We start from the raw sequence: 18,768 nt of genomic DNA on the forward strand, positions 1-18,768 counted from the left end.
ATACTCATTATTTTTCATAAATTTGTTTGAAGTAGGAGATTTGATGGAAATTGAGCAGCATATGCAGATCCTTGCTTAAACAATTAGTTAATCACACAGTTAGCTTCAGTCATAGAATACATTGTACTTCGCTAAATTTAAGCATGGAGTTATTATTTTAAGCTAATATATGAATACTTTGTGGAACTGAAGGCAAACAAGATTAATCATCAGTAAATTCACAGGGATTTTAACATTCACTTCAGTGCACCACAACTCTACAAAAGGTGTGGAAATGGAATTTAGAATAGACAATGCAACAGGTAATTGAGGGATGGGGCAAACCAAATGAACTGTGAGACAGTCATCTGTACCAAAATCCTTATTTAAGCTCCAGAAAAAGTTTGTGAAGGATTTGTATTTGAAAAAGTTAGTAGATAAAACACCAAGTGAAAGGAGCATGCCAATAAAATGTCTTTGTCTACTGCAATAAAGGAAATGAATGATAGTAGCACAAAAGTTACAACAGAAGACACCATACATCAAGAGAGCTCTTAGAAAATACATTGTGGAGAACAATTGTGCAGGGGCAGGGGGATGAATTAGATGACAAAAAGAAAATTCACTTGAAATACCTGAAATGAGGTTTTGTTCTTATTTTCTACAACTGGAACAGAAGAAACTGTACATATATATGAGCAAGATACAGCATCTCGTAAGCAGTGTTGATGTAGATGTACTGTAGTTAGTGACTATTTCAAAGGTCATTGAATGATCATTAAGGATAAGTAAGGCTCATTTTAAAAAAGTATGCAGAAGTAACATATATGAACAAGGGAAGCAAACCCCTCTATTTTCTGGCTATGTCAGTGATATTTGTTCGTTTTACATGTACTTGAGAGGAGGAAATTTTTAATACCTTATGGATGAACACTGTGGGATTTTCATAAGCAACAGCACCTTGTAGATATTTGACCCTAAAATTTAGGGTAGATGAGAGAATACTGGAGAGACAAGTTCAGCTTTCTCAGCAGGTTGACACTTCATCCTGAAGGTGAGTCCAACAGAACTGTGAGTGACCCCTGCACTGACTGTGACTTTACTGACAGAGCAATGTCTTCCAGCACCTGAGCAGAATGAGCAGAGCTGGGTGCGTGTAAGAGACTCCACAGTAGCCCCAGTCCTGGCAAAGCGGTGAGTCCAGTTCCAGGTCTGCCCAGGGAGTGCAGAAAGGAGCAGGAAGAGATAAGAGCACAGACAGAGCTGGAAGGAAGGCTGTAGCCTAGAGACATCCAGAGACAGGGCTAGGAACTGGCCACTGCTGCACCACTCAGGCAGGGACTGATGGCCTTGGGCTGAGCTGAAATGGGAATCCAGGTCCATGGACAGGATGCACAGATGAGGGTCCACCTGAGGTCTGGGCAGGGCCAGTGAGGCTGCTTGATGCTTTCAAGACTCATAACACCTTGGTTTTCTAGCAAACTCTAAGGATGCTGATGACAACATGTACATGTATATAGATGCCTGTCCTAGATTGAGAAGGAAGTGAGTTTTTTTGGAAGTTGTGATCAAAACCAATCAGTGGTCAGATTTGAATATTGGCACCTGGTGTGGCCACTGAAGACATGGACCACCTCTGAGAACACAGAGGGTTAAAAAGCAGAGAAATCTCAGGGGAATTCTCTTGGTTCTGGTCAGTGAAGGAGGTCAGAACTCCCCTGCCCAGCTGGGGCTGGCTGGGGGAGGGGAAGCCATGTGGCCGGGTGAGGTAAGCCGGAGCCTTGGGCAGAGGAGGGAGTGAAGGCCTTGCAGGATGGAAGGGTGGAGGAGCCCTGAGAGGCATTGGACAGCTCCCCTGGGAGAGAGAGAGAGAGAGAGAGAGAGAGAGAGAGAGCCTGTGCCTGTGCTACCTTGAAATTTGATATCATGTGCTGGTAGCACGGCCAGAGAAGAGGGGGTGCTGCATGAGAAGGTGCCCAGCAGCCCTGGGAGTTCTGGGCAGGCAGAGCCCAAGATTTTAACCCTTTTCTGGGATAATGGAAACCTTACAAATACTGATCCTCCTGGATCTGGATGAGAAGAGAGAGAGAGAGCTGAAACAGGAGGAAATGAGCAAGTGTGGTGAAAATTTGTGCAAGTGGAAGATGGCAGAAGGAGTTGAGAAGAATCCTAGGTGGGAGGAGACGGTGGAGTGGCCTTGGGCTGGACTCTTTTCTTGTATAGCCATGGACAGACCCATTTTTCCTGTGACACAGAGACTGCATTTAGGGGGAGGCAATGGCTTGGAACCAAGAGAGTGCAGTGATGCTATGTAAAGCAGTGGCATAAACAGAGACGGATGAGGAGGGTGTGGGATGCCCTCTGTCTTCAGTGAAGAGGAAGATTTCTGTTCTTGAGGCCCCTCAGCCCCTCAGGGATGAATCTGGGGGGACTGGTGTCCCAAAAGTGAGAGACTGTTGCTTTTTTGGAACTGGGCAAAGCATCCTTAAAAGGGGAACCTAGAAGCAGTTCTAGTCCATGTGCAGTGGTGAGAGCACTAGACATGGAAGGAAGATGTCACGAAGGCAAATGTTCTCTGGGCAGTGCTACGAGTGACATGGAAACACAAGATGTTTCAATTGTGTTTCCGGGGCAAGCCTGCGGTACAAGAGGGACTCCTCTCTCCTTGAAGAACTGAAAGTTGATTACCTGAGGTGTGGTGGTGGACTGAGAGTTGATTATCTGAGGGGTGGTGACTGGATTGAAAATCTAAGGTCTTAATTCATGTTGTGGTGGAAACTGGGGGAAGGAGGAGAAATGCTTTATAAGGTTTTCATTCTGAGTTCTGTGTCTGTTCCTTTTTATATATATTGTAGTCAATAATTTTTTTTTCCCCCTTATTCCCTTATTCCTAAATTGGAGCCTGTTTTGCTCTATTCCTGGTCACATCTCACGGCAGCCACTAGGTAGAATATATTTTCATGGGGGCACTGGTGTTGTGCCAGAGTCAAACCATGACAATGCCTACATCTGAGCTGACCTGAGTGTGAGTTGCTCTCCTCAAAAGAGAAACAAGCATAACTCTTCTCATCCTAAACACCTCTAACAAAGTTAAGAAGCAGATAAGTAAAGGCTGGTAACTAGCTTACGTAGAGACCTGCACGTTGGTTGCAGTGATCCAAAATTAGGTGAGGTGACCAGATTCTCAGAGTGAATGCTAAGTAGCAGCAAATAAGTGATGAGTAATAAATCCTGTTTTAGTAGCATGAATTTAAAACTGGAGATACCTTGCTACCTTTTTCACAGTCTGAAAATTAGTATTATTGTGCTAAGTGACAGGAAGAATACTATAGGAGTCTTTTGAAGTTGACTAGGAATTTTAGACTCAGGGAATTTATTTAGTGTAATTTTTTTTTTTTTTTTTTTTTTTTTTAAATCAGCAGAGATTCAAAAAAGGGCCTGTCTACATATATAGAGAAATAAGATAGCCATTAAATGTGCAATAAAATGCAAATAGTTAATTGGTTTTGGAACATAAAGCAGCATTTTATTCATTCATTAGTGTCATGAAAGAACTGACAAGAATGGTCAGAAAGATATTAAAATGCAAATCCTGGCTTGAGTGACACTGTCATAAATATCTTTAAAATCTAACTAACAAAGCACCACTCACTTTGCTTGTTCAATTTTCCTTTTTTTGTTTGTTTGTTTGTTTTTGACAAGACAAAAATTGTCATTTACTTTGTTAGCTATCAGCTCTCTGAGAATCTTTTTACTTTTTCTTGCAGGTGGTGTTGGTGATGGGGCAGCTCTTATTGTGGAAGGTGTCCCTTCACAAAATCGTTTAAGAAATCTTCATTAGTCTCATTTAAACCTCATTCCTTGTCACCAGACTTTGTCTTAATATCAACACACGGTAGCAAAGTAATGTATCACAGAAATTACGCAAAGACTTGTAGCAAAAAGTAACAAGCTTCCATAGATACATAGAAATATCTTTCACTGATATTAGATATTTGCATGTTATAGTTTACAGCAAAGTTGTTTCTTGAGGTTTCCTCACTAGTAGAAGACAAATGCTGCAGGCCACCTTTCTGGATTTGAGTGCTACCATTCATGAAAAACATTGAAGTGTCAGTGTGATATGAATTAGTGTTTGTTCTCCACTGAAGGACTTAAATGGCATCAAGTACCTGATTCATAATATGTAGGTCATGGGAGAAGATTCATTTTTCCTTCAGTAATAACTCAGGAGTCTTCACACTACTTACAGCACATTTTTGTTGGACAGAGAGCAGCCCCTTTCTCACTTCTGAACTGTGTGCTTTTACAGTGTTTTCATCCTTTTCTTATCTGTTTATTCTTCTTTCTCTTTTTATTTCTAGTCTCACTGATAGTGAATAATCTTTTGATCCTCTTAATTGATCAAACCCTTGTGACTCTCCCTTCTGCAACTGCAGAAGCTGTAATGAACTCTGACACTCATGAGGGGTTTTCTGTCATTTGTCTTTTGTTTTTCAGTCTCACAAGTTCCTTGACTTCCAGTGTTCTCTCTAGAGAAACCTGTTTTAGAAGTGGGTTTGGAGTTGGTTTTTTTGTTGTTGATGATGATGATTATTTTTAAGATCTTTTTGGTTTCTTGAAACATCTGAATCACTTACTACTGTTTCTTGCTGTAGTTCATTGCAACCTTTTAATATACTTGATTATTGAAGATATTTTGTTTCCCTGCTTCCTAACTTGCTTTATGAGCATCATCTTATCTCCATGTTTGTCCCCTTTGGTTTTTTTTTTTTCCCCCTCTCTCTACCTGATCTTCCCCATGTCATGGAGGCACCACAATCAAGGAAAGCTTCCAAAAATCTCAAATTATCTCCCAAATCCCTTCTTTGTGTTCAGTGTTTCAACCACACCACTGGAGGAAGAAAAACAAGCATCAAGTGTCATTTATCTAAACTATCTCATTAAGAATTTTAATATGCTATCTTGAGCCTCATATCAGAGCAGCTGCAGTTGAATTTGGGTGACACAGTTATGGACATATTATTTGATAAGTGTGAAATAACATGACTGTCAAGAGAGAAAAGAGCATTTCTAGCATGAAGAGACACCAGGAAACAGTTTGTCTCAAGCTCAGGAAAATTGACCTAATAATCTGATACACATTTCTGCTCACAATTTTTTAGGTAGGAAAGTGTTCCCCCTGACAAGCATGACAAATACTGTTAAAGTATTTTCTTGCCTTTGCTCTGCTCTGTGTCGGTGGCAGCAGAGTTATTGTTAGGCTCAGGCAGAGCTATTTATACCCTGGGATTTGCAGTGCTCCATTCCCTACCAGCATTCCCCTATTTATTCTGGGAGAAAGAGAGAGAGAAAGAAAGAGAGAGATGAATAAAGGGAATGAAAATAAATTAAATAATATTCTTTAAAAAAACACTAACTCTACTCCTATTCATAGCAAGAGCATAAAACAAACTTATTATCATAATTATTTAAGCTGAAATGGAGACATTTTTTTTTTTTCCCTTCTGCTTCTTGTCTTATTTTCACATCCCTTTATCCTGGTTTAGAGTGCAAGCTAAGGGGCAGGAATATGGCTGCAGCATGGAAGGCACAAGCCAGACTTCCTGTACACAAATCCAATGAACAAGTCCTTACTAAAAAAACCCACAAAACCAGCAACATTAAAAAAACAAACAAACAAACAATAAAAAAAACCAAACAAAAAACCAAAAAACCCAAATAAACAAAAAAACAAAAAACCCAAACAAACAAAAAAAAACACCAAAAAACAACCCCCCCAAAAACAAATACCAAAAACCCCCATAAAATCCCAAAAAGACCAACCAAACAAACCCAGAAAATTCAAAAATTATTTTGTATTAATTGAATGACAGATCTAAGTAACATTTTATGAAAATGATGCTGGTGTTTCCATGTCCTCTATAAGGAACAGTTAAAACATATTTTTCTCATCTGCATCTTTCCTTTTTCCATTACTTGCTGTCATCTGGAGAACAGGTGGAGATTTCTACATCCAGCTTTGTATTTAACCAAAACAAGAAAATATTCCCATTACTTTACTAAAGCTCTTGAAATTCAGATATTTTTGCTGCCTGGAGAACTGTGAAATCAAGTGTGGTTTTTACATAAATGTCCAAACTGGAGAACTGTTGGATTTCTCTGAAATACCATTACTTCAAACAAGTCAATGTAAAAGAGAAAATACACTTCTAGAAATATCTTAGGAGCAAATTTGGAATTTGTACCAGAGTCCCTGTTGATCATCTGTAAGAGAACCTCCTATGCTATGCCCTTTTCATGCAAAGGTTGTTAATTCAGGATTTGGAAGGATTTTTGCATTGTTTGCTCAGTATCAGGAAAATTGCAAGTTTATAGTTTAACATAATTTGTAATCTTTTACTAGTTTCACATTTTGGAAAATACGTGCATTTTCTAACACTGGGATAAAAACTGCTGTCTCGTATTTCAGATGCTAAACTGCACATACATCTTAACAATAACCCCAAATTTCAGTCATTGTGAGGTTTTTTTTTTTAATTTTTAGGACTGCCTGGTATTGATATTTTTTTGCACCAAATTACTTGCAAATGTTTGTTTTCTTCAATTTTTTTTAGTCTCATAAAAGAAACTCCATTGCTCTGTTGTCATTTATGCTTAACTGAATAATTTCTCAATTTTTTTTTCAAAAGGTTGTCTAAGCGACCTAGTAGCTTTATAAAATAACAGAAAATAAAATAATTCAACTAGCTAAGGCACTTGTAAGGAAGAGTAATTCACCTTTTTCTTTGACTTCTTAAAGTAAAGAAAATTATTGTTCAGTGTTCTTTGGCAGAGCAGAAAATTTCAGGCAACTGCTGTTGCAAAATTTCAATTTTTCATTTTTAAAGTAACTTTGAACAATTATTTCTTTGGCACAGCAGAAAATTTCAGGCAACTGCAGTTGCAAAATTTCAATTTTTCATTTTTAAAGTAACTTTGAACAATTATTTCTTTGGCACAGCAGAAAATTTCAGGCAACTGCAGTTGCAAAATTTCAATTTTTCATTTTTAAAGTAACTTTGAACAATTATTTCTTTGGTTTTAGATGTATATCTGGTAACTTAAACATTAGGTATGGTAGTAATTTTCATATTAATTATTTTGAGTACTTCATGAGCATTCCATGTGTCAACAGCTTATTTTTTGACATCCAAATTTTGAAAACTGTCTGAAATAATAATTTATAAAAAAAATTCCTGGGGATGAGTTTGGTTTTGGCTGACACCAACTTGTCTAAAAATATTTGCAGAAATTGCTTAGGACTTCAATGCCATCTTTCTCCCATATGTTTGATTAGTATCAGAATAATTGCTGTCTGAATCTTACAGATCTGTTCTTTTCACTCAGAAAAATTGAATCCACTTTATGAAAGAGGAAAATTATTGTCCCAAATTTATTTTCTGTTAGTAAAATGTATTCCTGAGGGACAGGAAAAATAATCCAAATACAAAACTCCATTCTGAATAGGTTTCTCTTTGGGTTTTGCCATCTTTGTTTCTGCTTTGTTCTTAACTGATTAATTGATTACTGAAAGGGTGTTTTTAATCTCTTACTGACTCCCATGGAAAACCACTACATGAAAATCAAGACTATTTTTTTCATAAGCAATAAAATAAGGCTTTTCTGTTTTCAAGGGCTTTTAATATAGATTGAAAATGATCAGGTTTTTTTGGGTGAGTTTTTTTTTTTTTTCTGGTTTGGTTTGGTTTAGGTTTCTTTTTTGTGTGTGTGCCAACATTATCTTCTTCTGTATTCAGCATACCATAAGCTGCTTCTTAGATGAACTGAAAATTACATAGACCATTCAGCAAGTAAATATTCTTCAAACAAATCTTTAGCAGGTGTCTGGATTATTTCCATGAAATTACTACAGATGGAATTTTTCTTCCAGAGCAGTATGTATTCTTCCATGTTGCTATCACCTAAGACATCTCAATATGAAGCATAACATTGCATTATAGCACTTCCTACTTTAGCACCATAATTTCTATACTCACAGATTCTTCCCTTTTAGGACGTTCTTCAACAAGAAAACACTGCAAATGCTCAATCATTTCTTTTTGAAGGTGATGATGAAGAATTCAGGAAAATAATTCTTTTTCATCTACTACAATTCAACAGATAATCTTGACTTTTGAACAGAATTCAGTGGAAGTTTCTCATACCACAGCACTTACTCCAGATAATGAGCTCAGTCATGAGATTTCTGTCTTCAGCAGTCTGGGCATTCTTTCAGTGTGTCTTGTATTTTTCCTGCAGCAGTTATTGGATAGTCAGGAATGTGCAGTCCATTCTTGTTTAATGGATACTTAACACTGAAGGATTTATTCTAAATATTTTAAAATCACTGCTACTGCTGGTTTTTTCATAGGGTTCACTCAAATACTCTTAAGTTCTGCACAGTTCTTTATGCAAGTCTCTTCTAGCAACAAGTAATTGTTGTTAACCTGTATTGTGTCTTTGAATATCATTCAGTTATTCTCCATCTACAGTGGGACATGATGTGCTGTCTTTTGACTGGTGTAACAATATAACACCAGAAGATACCCAGACACTTAAAACAGATAGCTAAAAAAAAAAAAAAAAAAAAAAAAAAAATTAATTTTCATTGCAAGAACAATAAAGTTACAAATTTTTAAATTCAAATGGTGTATTTTTATTAGCTGTTTTAGGAATGCACATAGTCATAAAAATAATATGTATCATTTCATTATAGTAACCAAACAGTATTGTCTTTGCTATATAGATATATATATAGTTCTACAAGAATTTCACAACTAAAGCCTTTTCTACATTGTTAAATTATTGAAGAGCTGAATATATGTGATATCATCTATGAATAAGATTAGCAGAGAGCCTAAAAATTCTGAATGAACCTGGAGGAAGCAGGAAGAAAGGATTCAATCTAATAACAAGAGTTATCTGAAGAAAGTAATTTTCAAGTGAGTTGCAGTTTTTATCTGCTACTGTCTAGAAATGTTGAAAAGCATGAGTTAGAGTGTGGGAGTTGACAATGACTACAGAGCACACCTGAGACACAGAAAAGTCTGTCTCAGCTTATGTTGGTCTGCTACACCCAAATGGCTCCCCTCAGAGGCAGCTGAGTTCAAGCAGGACTAGCTCCCCAATGTACAGTGGAAAACAACCCTGTTTAACTTGTTCTTCTACAGAAAGAAGCAACACAATAATATAAGCAAAGGAAATGACAGTAGCTGCAAACCTATAAAGCTACTGTCATAGATTAAATTCAGTGAAAATGAAGTCCAGGCAATAACACAACAATAGCTTCTCTTCACGTCAAGAACTGCTTATCAGAAAACACCCATGTGCCATCAGTGATTAAGAAGGGTGTTTTTATAACAGAAATGACATCCCTATCCAGTGTGTCACTTCATCTTGAATATATTAATATATCTTACTGAGAGACTTATATTTAATCTCAAGACCTCCACCAATCTGTTGGAGCAACTATTGTCTGTATGAGAGGATAAATGACTGGGTAAAGGGGAAAAAAAGGAATCTTCTAGGGAGATTGAACACTAAACAACTGTGTTCATAGCAGATTTGCTTGGAATAATAGCAACCTATCTTTAACCTATTAATTTGAATTTGAAACCGATCTTATTTAGAAGTACAACTTCTTTGAATTTTTATTTTCTTAACATGTAAAGGAAAGAGGTATTCTGAGAGCAAACTTACTGGACAACTCAGAGAACTGGAGAATTGCACTTGGAGAACTGGAAGATAGGACTCAAATTATTTGTGAAGCACTGGGACAGGACCTTTAAGGGTGCTGCAGGCTTAGAGCCTGCCTGCTGTTTCAGAAGGGGCTTGATATACTTGGCTTTGGGGAATCCCTGACAATTTTACTACTAACTTCACTGTGGAAGAGACATACAGTTATCTTTTTATATAACAAGGGTTTGCTATCCAGATGCTTTGGAGAACACAGGTACCGTTAATTACTGGGAGATTAATTTGATCCTTGTAGTTAACCTTCTGACAGAATGAGATTTTATGTCAGCTGAGAGACTGGGATCGAGCTCTCACTTTTTAATATCGTGCCTTATAGAGTTCATCAGCTTTACTGATTAGCAGTCTGACAGTTCTTAATGTCTTCTGGTATACTGCACTGGCTGCTCCTCAGCCACAGCCACTGACAGAAAGGCTTTAGTTTTTACAGTGCTTAGGAAAGAGGTGTTTAAAGTCTGCTGCTGCTTCTCCAGCACAACATGCAGTTCCAGAAACACTGCTGCAGTGAAACAGATAAACATTGCATTGCGTTGCACTCCCAGAGCTCAGTGTTTCATGACATTCTATAGCTGCTTATCTGATAAAGTACCATCAGCTCTTCAGAGCACTAGCAGTGGCACTCAGACACAAGATGATGTCACGCATGCCTTATCGCCAAACCCACGCATGATTTTGAAACATGCTATATGCTCTGCATATAACAAAACCACAACAAGTCTTTATTTTGTGTGTGAAAAAGAAAAAATCATGGTGCAACTTCCTTATTTCTTTCTTTCCCATTTCTTACCTACATGGGTTGCTTGTACTGACTTCCATTAATTTTGAATTCCCAATTTTGTATTGCTGTCTGTAAGCCCTTCAGCAGACCTGGTGCTACAATGCCCAACACCAAAAAAAGTGGCTGAAAATGTTCTTTTCAATGTGATTCAGCAGAGATGTACCGTGAAAGACCAATGTGTGGGAAGACAGCTTGACCACAAAGTCCTCATGTGCATGGCCTTATTGGAATTTCTTTTAACTGACATTTTAGTAGCCATATAATTTTTTCTGCTGATCTTCGGTCAAGTTGTTATAGTGTTGTGAGTCAAATTCTCAGGTGTGGCAAGTGTTGCATGTTCAACAATGGCACACAGTGCACTGATTAATCAAGCACTTTGGTTTTTTATGTTTTTTATCATCCATCTTGCCAATTAAATGTGTCTGAGGAAGCTGAACCAATGCTTAGTACAGAATTACATGCCTTCTCAGAATAAAAATTCTAATCTTGGCAAACAAGAGGTATATTTCTTGGAAATGTTTTGTGCATAAGTTCAAAGAAATTTAAGTGGCAGTATTTGATTTTGTTTATTTTAATTCTAAGAAAACAAGAGACTCAAGTACCAGACCAACCTTTCAAAATGTTAGTGGAGGTAGATGAAGGAATGCCATCTTATGCTACCTGGCCTTATCTTGCTTTGCCTTCCTTTAAATTTCCTTTCATTTTTTCCCAGTAAGACTGTGCCATTGCGGCTCTCACAGCCAGAGCCTTTTAAAAGCTACCACGTCCCATTGTCTGTGCCAGCAAGTCACTCAGCCTTTAAAAGTCCTTCCCCTTTGCTGACTTCCAAGAAGCATTTAGAGGGTTCTCCCAGTCTAATGTGTATAACAGCCATCACCTATCTGACCCCGATTTAAGTGAAGACAAAGTGAACTGGTAGTCCCCAGGCTCTGTCATTGAATTGGTTCCTAAAGGAAAAATCACTTCTAATGTGAAAAATGCTGCGTAGTAGAAGCTGTAAAGAATCTTAAGGTCACCTACTGTCCTTTAAATCCATGCTATAGTCTAGAACTGCAGCCTGTGACCCTTTAGTCTGCTGAAACATTTCTCTTTAAACCTGTTTTGATTCTTTAAAAGCTGAGTGTGATGTAGTTACAGTATGGCACATACCAGTTTATCTCTGCTCTACCCATCCCGCATTCTCTAGTGCCTTCCAGTCTATTGTACTGATGAATTGATTAATAAATATTAACTACTGTAGCACACATAAATCTTTGAAAGTCTGTTACTAGGTTAACAGGCTTTCTGTGACCTTAACAAAATTCAACAAAATACCAAAAAGAGATTTTTCACCCAGTATTTAAAAACTTGAGGTGATAAAAAAAAAATCACGATAAGGTGCTGAGAAATGTAAATTACTGATGACTACAGTTTTCCAATGTTTTTATAGTGTCAACTGGGCAGTTAATCTGACATTATAGATCTCAGTTGTTTAGTAACCTGCTTTTATTAAGAAAAAAATACAGATTTTTCTTCTTCTAATTAATTATTCTTTGTTCCATTTCTGAAGAACTATATACGTCATTGGTGTAGGAGGATGGTGTGCTTCCCTGGAAGTTCTGTTCTGTCTGTTTCTGCCTTTCCTATTTGTTCTGTGATACTTGAGGGAAATAGTAACAACTTTTTGTTCACAGCTTTCTTGTTAAGTGTTTTCTGATCCTCCACTGACCTCTTTGAGGGTGCTTCTTGAAAGAACCAACTGATATTTGTCTATTCTTATTCCAAGAAATAACTAGGATTTTCAAACAGTGAAAGTACCAACTGAAGTTACATGAGAATGGACAGTTCCATTTTCTGTACCCAGAAAATTAAACTAAGAATGACCTGTCTATAAGTGAAGTACTTTGGTCCTCATTTTGCAAAGCAGAATGTCACCTAAGAGTTGTGCTACTGTAGCTGTTATTCATAATTTATATTTGGAAAAATCATATAGAAGAATAAGACAGGAATTTAGCATCCATTATGCCATTTCATGTCACCCCATTTAATAAAATGAGTATCCAGGTGTTTGCAATGAAAGCATGGGGCAGAGGACAGTGGGTTAATACAACAAAGAGAGGAAGAGAGGTAAAAGGTAACAATTAAATTAATTAGATAATTAAGATAATTTAAGAAAAATGAGAAGCTGATAGGGTCCAGCAGTGGGTAAGTATAGTCAAGGGGCAAAAATACATTTTATTAAGCCTTGAAGAAAACTTAGTATATATTTCTACAAATCTTCTTAGCAGTGTTTATATAAAACACAATGTTATTTAAAGTATTCTATAATTTGGTTAATCAGAATTCTTCCAAGGGAATGAAATAATCATAGTTGCTTCATAAATATATGTAGCATGAAAGTCATGATGTTTTGCTTATTTTTGCTTTGCTTAATCCTGTTTTAGCCTTTCAGGATGCTGCAATTTCTGTTACAGAGTGTCTGTACTGTTTTTTTACCAAAAGACTGACTTCCCATGTTGGTGGAATTTCCTAAGACCAGAGAATTTCCATTTTGTTATTTTGTCCCTTTATCACCAGCTGGTTTGTACCTCTAAATTGCAGGTGAATCTGTCTGGAAAGTCTTCTTCTTCACTCCAAACTTCAGTCCTGAGGACTCCAATGGTTGCTATGATTCACACGTCTGCTTCTGCCATGGAGGATTCATTACACGACATGATCCTCCACTGCTCTTCGATCTGTCCAGAGACCCTGAAGAGAAAGTCCCACTGACTCCAGAAACTGAGAGCCGTTTCTACGAAATCCTCAGGGTCATACACCAAGCAGTGGACAACCACACCAGATCCCTGCATGCTGTTCCTAACCAGCTGTCGTGGGACAACCTTCTCTGGAAGCCATGGCTCCAGCTCTGCTGCTCATCTCTCTTTCAGTCTTGCTACTGTGACTATGAGTCAGGAGGGAGTCCACTGCAGGTGCATTTGGGATAAATAAGCTGCAATTCCCTTTCAGAGACTGGACCAGCTGAGTGTGAGTGTCTGACTTGACTTGTGGTACAAGCCTTCAGAAGGTTTCGTTGTGTTGGTGGAGGACCAGTCTTCAAATACATATTGCAGTAAAAGAGAATTTCAGTCAAGAAAACATGCCAAGAGAGGGAAGGCAAGACACACCTTCTCTGTCCTTATCACACAGCATGAAGGACATGTTGCTGTCCTCATCTACACGTGGGTAGAACTGTGGGCATTTTCTATGGGAGATAATTTTCTAGACCTTCAGCTTGAGCTTTTGTCTTATGCAGCAAAGAATTTACCTATCAGGTCTGTCAATCACAACTACTAAATGCCCACTTTCCTGTCCTTTTTACTAAGTGTTATCCATTAGTAAGACATAGCACTGAGTAATTGAAAACAGAGAGATAATAGTGGAGAGGTCCTCCTGTGACAGTCATTTGGTAACTGATAGATAGGTTAAGAACACACTTGCAACAGATCTCTGTCAACAACCATGGCAAATATGAAAAAACTGACAGCTTGCCAAGTCTAACTTTGAACGTGCCATAAAAATGCACAGAGCTATTGTAGTAGAAGACACTGTGTCCGTATTAAAATGATGCTCCCCAGCAGCTGTCCTATTGCATTGCAGCAACCTGTGTTTCAAAAGGACACCACTTCAAGTGTACCAGCTGTGTGCTTGAGTGTGTACCATAAGTCTCCATATATATATACGTATATATATTTATGTGTGTGTTTGTATATATATATATATATATATATATATATGTGTGTGTGTGTGTGTGTGTGTGTGTGTGTGTGTGTGTGCGAGCTGATTTATTCACACCATATATCTCTATATATATATATGTGTATATATATATGTGTGTGTGTGTATATATATATATATATATATATATATATATATATGTGTGTGTGTGTGTCCGTGTGTGTGTGTGTGTGTGTGTGTGTGCAAGCTGAATTATTAACCCATAAATCCTTCAAACCCTCATATAGGAACACCCTTATGGTCATATTCCAATTGATAAAAGAAAATATTTGGTCCATACTTGGTATTTGAGTTCCAAATTCACATGATATTACAAATTTGTCTTTCACTTGTTTATCATACCTATTCTTCCATTGGTGACAGTAATCACAAATAAATAAAATTTGGTCTTCCTTTAAATATCTTTTCCATCTTTTAAGGTCTCTGAATAGGGTTTATAATTTTCTGAAAATAAGCTTGGGCTTGAGTACTTCAAGCCAAATATAACTGTCTCTGAGTTCTCAGCAAGGTCTTGGGAAATCTACTGTCCTCGAGGGCTAATTTTTGTATCCATTTTTATCTCTGTCTTATTCAGGCACATTTTCTTTCCACTCTACAGGCAGACAAACTATTTTCTTTGGCATATTGCAGATGAAAAGAAGAGATCAGCAAAGTACTAAAATGATTTGATGCCTGATAATAGAAGGTGACTTGCTCCTTATCAGAAAGCAGCAGTTAATTCCCACATTACAATGTATTAAAACCTGTTTGGGGCAAAAGTGATCTGTGATGATAGTAATGCAGTAGCTTCAGTCAGCCAGCATTAAGGTTGTGACCCAGTTCTTGTGAGCTATTGAAGCCTTTCCTTTAAAAATATATTGTGATAAATGGTATATTTCTCTGACTGTAAAACCTAGGCATTTTTTTATTTTTCCATTGCAGTTTCATTCAAAATTTCATTCTCCACAATACCCAGAAGCCTCTCCTGGGAAATGTACTTTTTCCTTGAAGTCCTATTTTTGATGTTTCACCTTGTGTTCATGATCTTAATTATGTCCTCAGCAAACTCTCTGTAGGAGGCAAAGCCCCGTGACAAATATTTATCACTGAATGTACTACATAACCTTAGGAAGAAAAATGCCTCTCATTTGAATACATATATTCTTCCATGAGAGCAGCTGCCTTTCAATGTCATGGCAGGATCTGTACATCCCAAATTTTTGTCCTCACCAGGTGGTCCTGGAACCCCTTGGGGCATGCACTGGTGCCAGCATGTCCCTCTTTGCAGCCAAAGGGCAGCACTCAGGCCCAGCTGTGGCCAGAGTGCTGAAACACCGCGGTGTGGAGGGATGCTCTTTCCAGCTCCCACAGCTCTGCCACAGCTTACACAAAATCTTTTCAAACAAGTACTCCCAAAGAAAATGGGAAAAAAAACAAAAAAACAACATGTGGTGTGTTCAGTATACAGTGCTAACTCAGACAAGGGGTTTGGTGCCATCAAATCTCCTTTGTTTCCACAGTTTCTGGACTGTGACCTTTACAGAGGACTAAATTTATATTCTCAAGGACACCACATTGACTTTTTTTTTATCAGGAAGAGGCTGTGTTGCTATTATTTCTTTTTCTTTCTTTTTGCAGGTGCAAGAATTCTTTGTTCTGCTAGGCACAACAGTTATTCTGTGCTGCTTGATCAAGTATCAAAAATGATGACTTTTCTACTGCTTTGATTTCTTCTTGCCTGAATATGATGTTTCTTTCATACCCCCCTTGGCTTTTGATGCCATCTTTCTAATCTCTTTAAAAATCCACACCTCTGAAATATTTTTCCATCTATTTCTTTGCTACTCAGTCCTTCTGTTTGCTTGTCATATTGATTGTAATGGCTATTTTGCTTTAATCAATCAGAAAATGAAAAGTAGTTATAAAATTTGTTATAAAATTTGATTTGTAGGGCTCCTTGATTCTGCTGATCTCCTGCTTATTTAAGGTCCAATAAGAATTAACTTTTCATTATGAAATATAAGCAATTAAAACATACCTGAGATGTTGTTTAATATAAATAATATAAAATATTTCTTGTTTGTGGCACAAACTTCGTATTTTACAAAATATAATTTAGTACAATGTTTAATACTTTGACATAAGCAGTAAAATCTGAAATCCATTCTTATAATAGTTCCTTCAAGAAAGATTCTGTGAAGAACAGGGCAGTATTTTTCATACTCTATATTAATACCTTTTCATTTAATACCTAAAATAAACCTTCCTTGTATTGCAAATGTATTATACCTTTCAGTGCAGTACCTTCTGTTCTGGAGATGGCATGTCACATCGGGGTAATTAAAGTAGTCTTGATTATCTGCAAAATAAAATGTGGAGGACAATATAACATTTGTCTAATGGCACTGCCTGATCTAACAAGGAATAGTTTTGTTTTTAACAACAGGTTATTGATGGGATATCTGTGATTCACAACTTACTAACAAGGAAGGCTCAAGGAGAATGTGCTGCTCTGATACTTGGAAGCTGACTTCCAATCTGTCATTTAATGAGCACTGCTCTTGTAACATGGTGCCTGTTTATAGGATACGTCAGTTTAAATGGGGTGTTCAGCTTCAGAGGGTAGTGTATTCCTCTGCAGTATTGTTTAACAGTATCATATCCTTATTTGTGACAGAGTCCCTGTACAGCCCAGAGCAAGTCATTTAACTCATTTCTCAGCTCCTCTGCTGCACTCAGAAAAGAAAAGGAAAACAGTATTTCTCTAACTGCTGGGAATACTGAAAGAACAGAAAATGCTGAATGTGGTAAGCTGGTAAAGGTGAACTTTCTAGTACTTTCTCTATAGAAGACACAATTTAAAAGCTGGAAAAATGGAATGTAGAAGATCCCCCTATATGAGGTGGTAGGTGATATACCATTAACTTGAGGCTCGCAGGTTCTATGTGTAATTTAGTGCATGTGGGATTGTGATCTGGAGGAGAGAGAATAGATGGCTAAGAAAGATACATGCTTAGGATTCAGAGAATATTGTAAGTCACATTTTTATAATTATATTTATTCTTTTTTTTTTTAGCAGTCAGGAAACTACATGGAATAATAAATAATGTTTTTCCCTCAGGGACTGGATATCACAGGTTCTCAGCTCTTAAAAATAGAGATGTCCTGACTTGCCTCCAATTATGGTCAGAAAAATCAAAATTTAAAGAAAAAAAAAAAAAACAAAAGGGAAATTGGATCTTTGGAGAAAGGTGTCAACTCACTTAAATCCAACTGAAAGGTTTCAGAGAACTAAGAGAATCTGTTCTGTATACTTCACAGGTCAGTGAAATCATCACTTGCCAGCAATTGTTTATTTCACACTGTAGTAATGGGAAATCTGGGTATTCAGATATGTGGACAATGTAAAAAATTTCACTTAAGATATCACTCGATATAGGAAAAAATGGAAAAAGAAAGAAGAGTGCAAACATAGCTACAAAAAATCATATGTTCTATTAAAGTATATTTACTAAAAATTGTTTTATGTTTTTGACATACATTACTACAACAGTTTTTACTTGCATTAGAACATAATAGTTCTGTGCTTAACACAGATCTTTTCATCTTCTCTGTCATCTCCCTTTCCTCTGGCATTGCCTGTGCAGTATCAGAATATGCAGTGAGGAGCAAGAGGCAGCCACCCTAACGATGTACACTACAAGCTGTGTGGCCAGACATATGGGCAGAGGAAAGGCTTAGGGCAAACTCTGCACTGGGAACCACCAGGAAGCAAACAGTGTCTGGGCTTATCTCCAGTATGAATACAGAGATCTGGAAACTGACCCTGAGATTAGGTCAGATGGTTAAGCTGGTTAGAGAGCAGTACTAATAACACCAGAGTTCAGGGTTATATCCCGTGGGGGACATTCACTGAAGAGTTGGACTTGTTAATCCTTCTGGGTCCCTTCCAAACAAGAATATTCTGTGATTCTTTGAAATTGCTGACTCCTCTGGGTCAGAGACTGCAAGTGACCATGAGGAATGAGGTCCCCTCTGTGGCCAGCTGGATTGTCATATGTTCTGCAACAGGGTCCTTCTGTGTCAGGATGTCAGGTGGAAATTAGTTTGGAACCCACAGGATGCAGGACCTCTTGCCTCTGAGTAATTGTACCAAGCAAATTGCTCCTGAATCATCATACATTAGGTGACAGATCTTAGTCTGACACTCTAAGGCAGTAACAGTCTCACACTTTTTTTGCTGGATGATCAGAAGACCTGAGCCAGGATCTAGGGACTCCCAGTTTACAGGTTGCTAAAGCTGCAAATAATTCAGAGTCATGGAAACACCCTGGCAGATAATATGGTTTCTCCACACTCTTCATGGTAGCTTTTATTTACATCAAAACTAATAAGAATCTGCTTAAAATTTCACATGTACAAAAAACAAAGGATAGTGCAAATTTTTCTTAAGACCCACTCCCCACCCCCCCACCCCCCCACCC

The 18,768-nt window shown here is 37.6% G+C and overlaps 1 protein-coding gene across 1 annotated transcript in view; it reads left to right on the plus strand.

Moving 5' to 3' along the window:
- The window catches only part of STS (steroid sulfatase), a 91,248-nt gene extending 77,733 nt beyond the window's left edge, over positions 1-13,515 (plus strand). The window contains exon 10 of the mRNA XM_041416497.1: positions 13,133-13,515. Within this exon, the coding sequence (XP_041272431.1) occupies positions 13,133-13,515 (383 nt within the window). The remainder of the gene's footprint in view (positions 1-13,132) is intronic.
- The last annotated feature ends 5,253 nt before the right edge of the window (positions 13,516-18,768 follow it).

The sequence above is a fragment of the Onychostruthus taczanowskii genome, unplaced genomic scaffold, assembly GCF_017590055.1.
Source record: "Onychostruthus taczanowskii isolate IOZ18803 unplaced genomic scaffold, ASM1759005v1 scaffold52, whole genome shotgun sequence".
NCBI lineage: Eukaryota > Metazoa > Chordata > Aves > Passeriformes > Passeridae > Onychostruthus > Onychostruthus taczanowskii.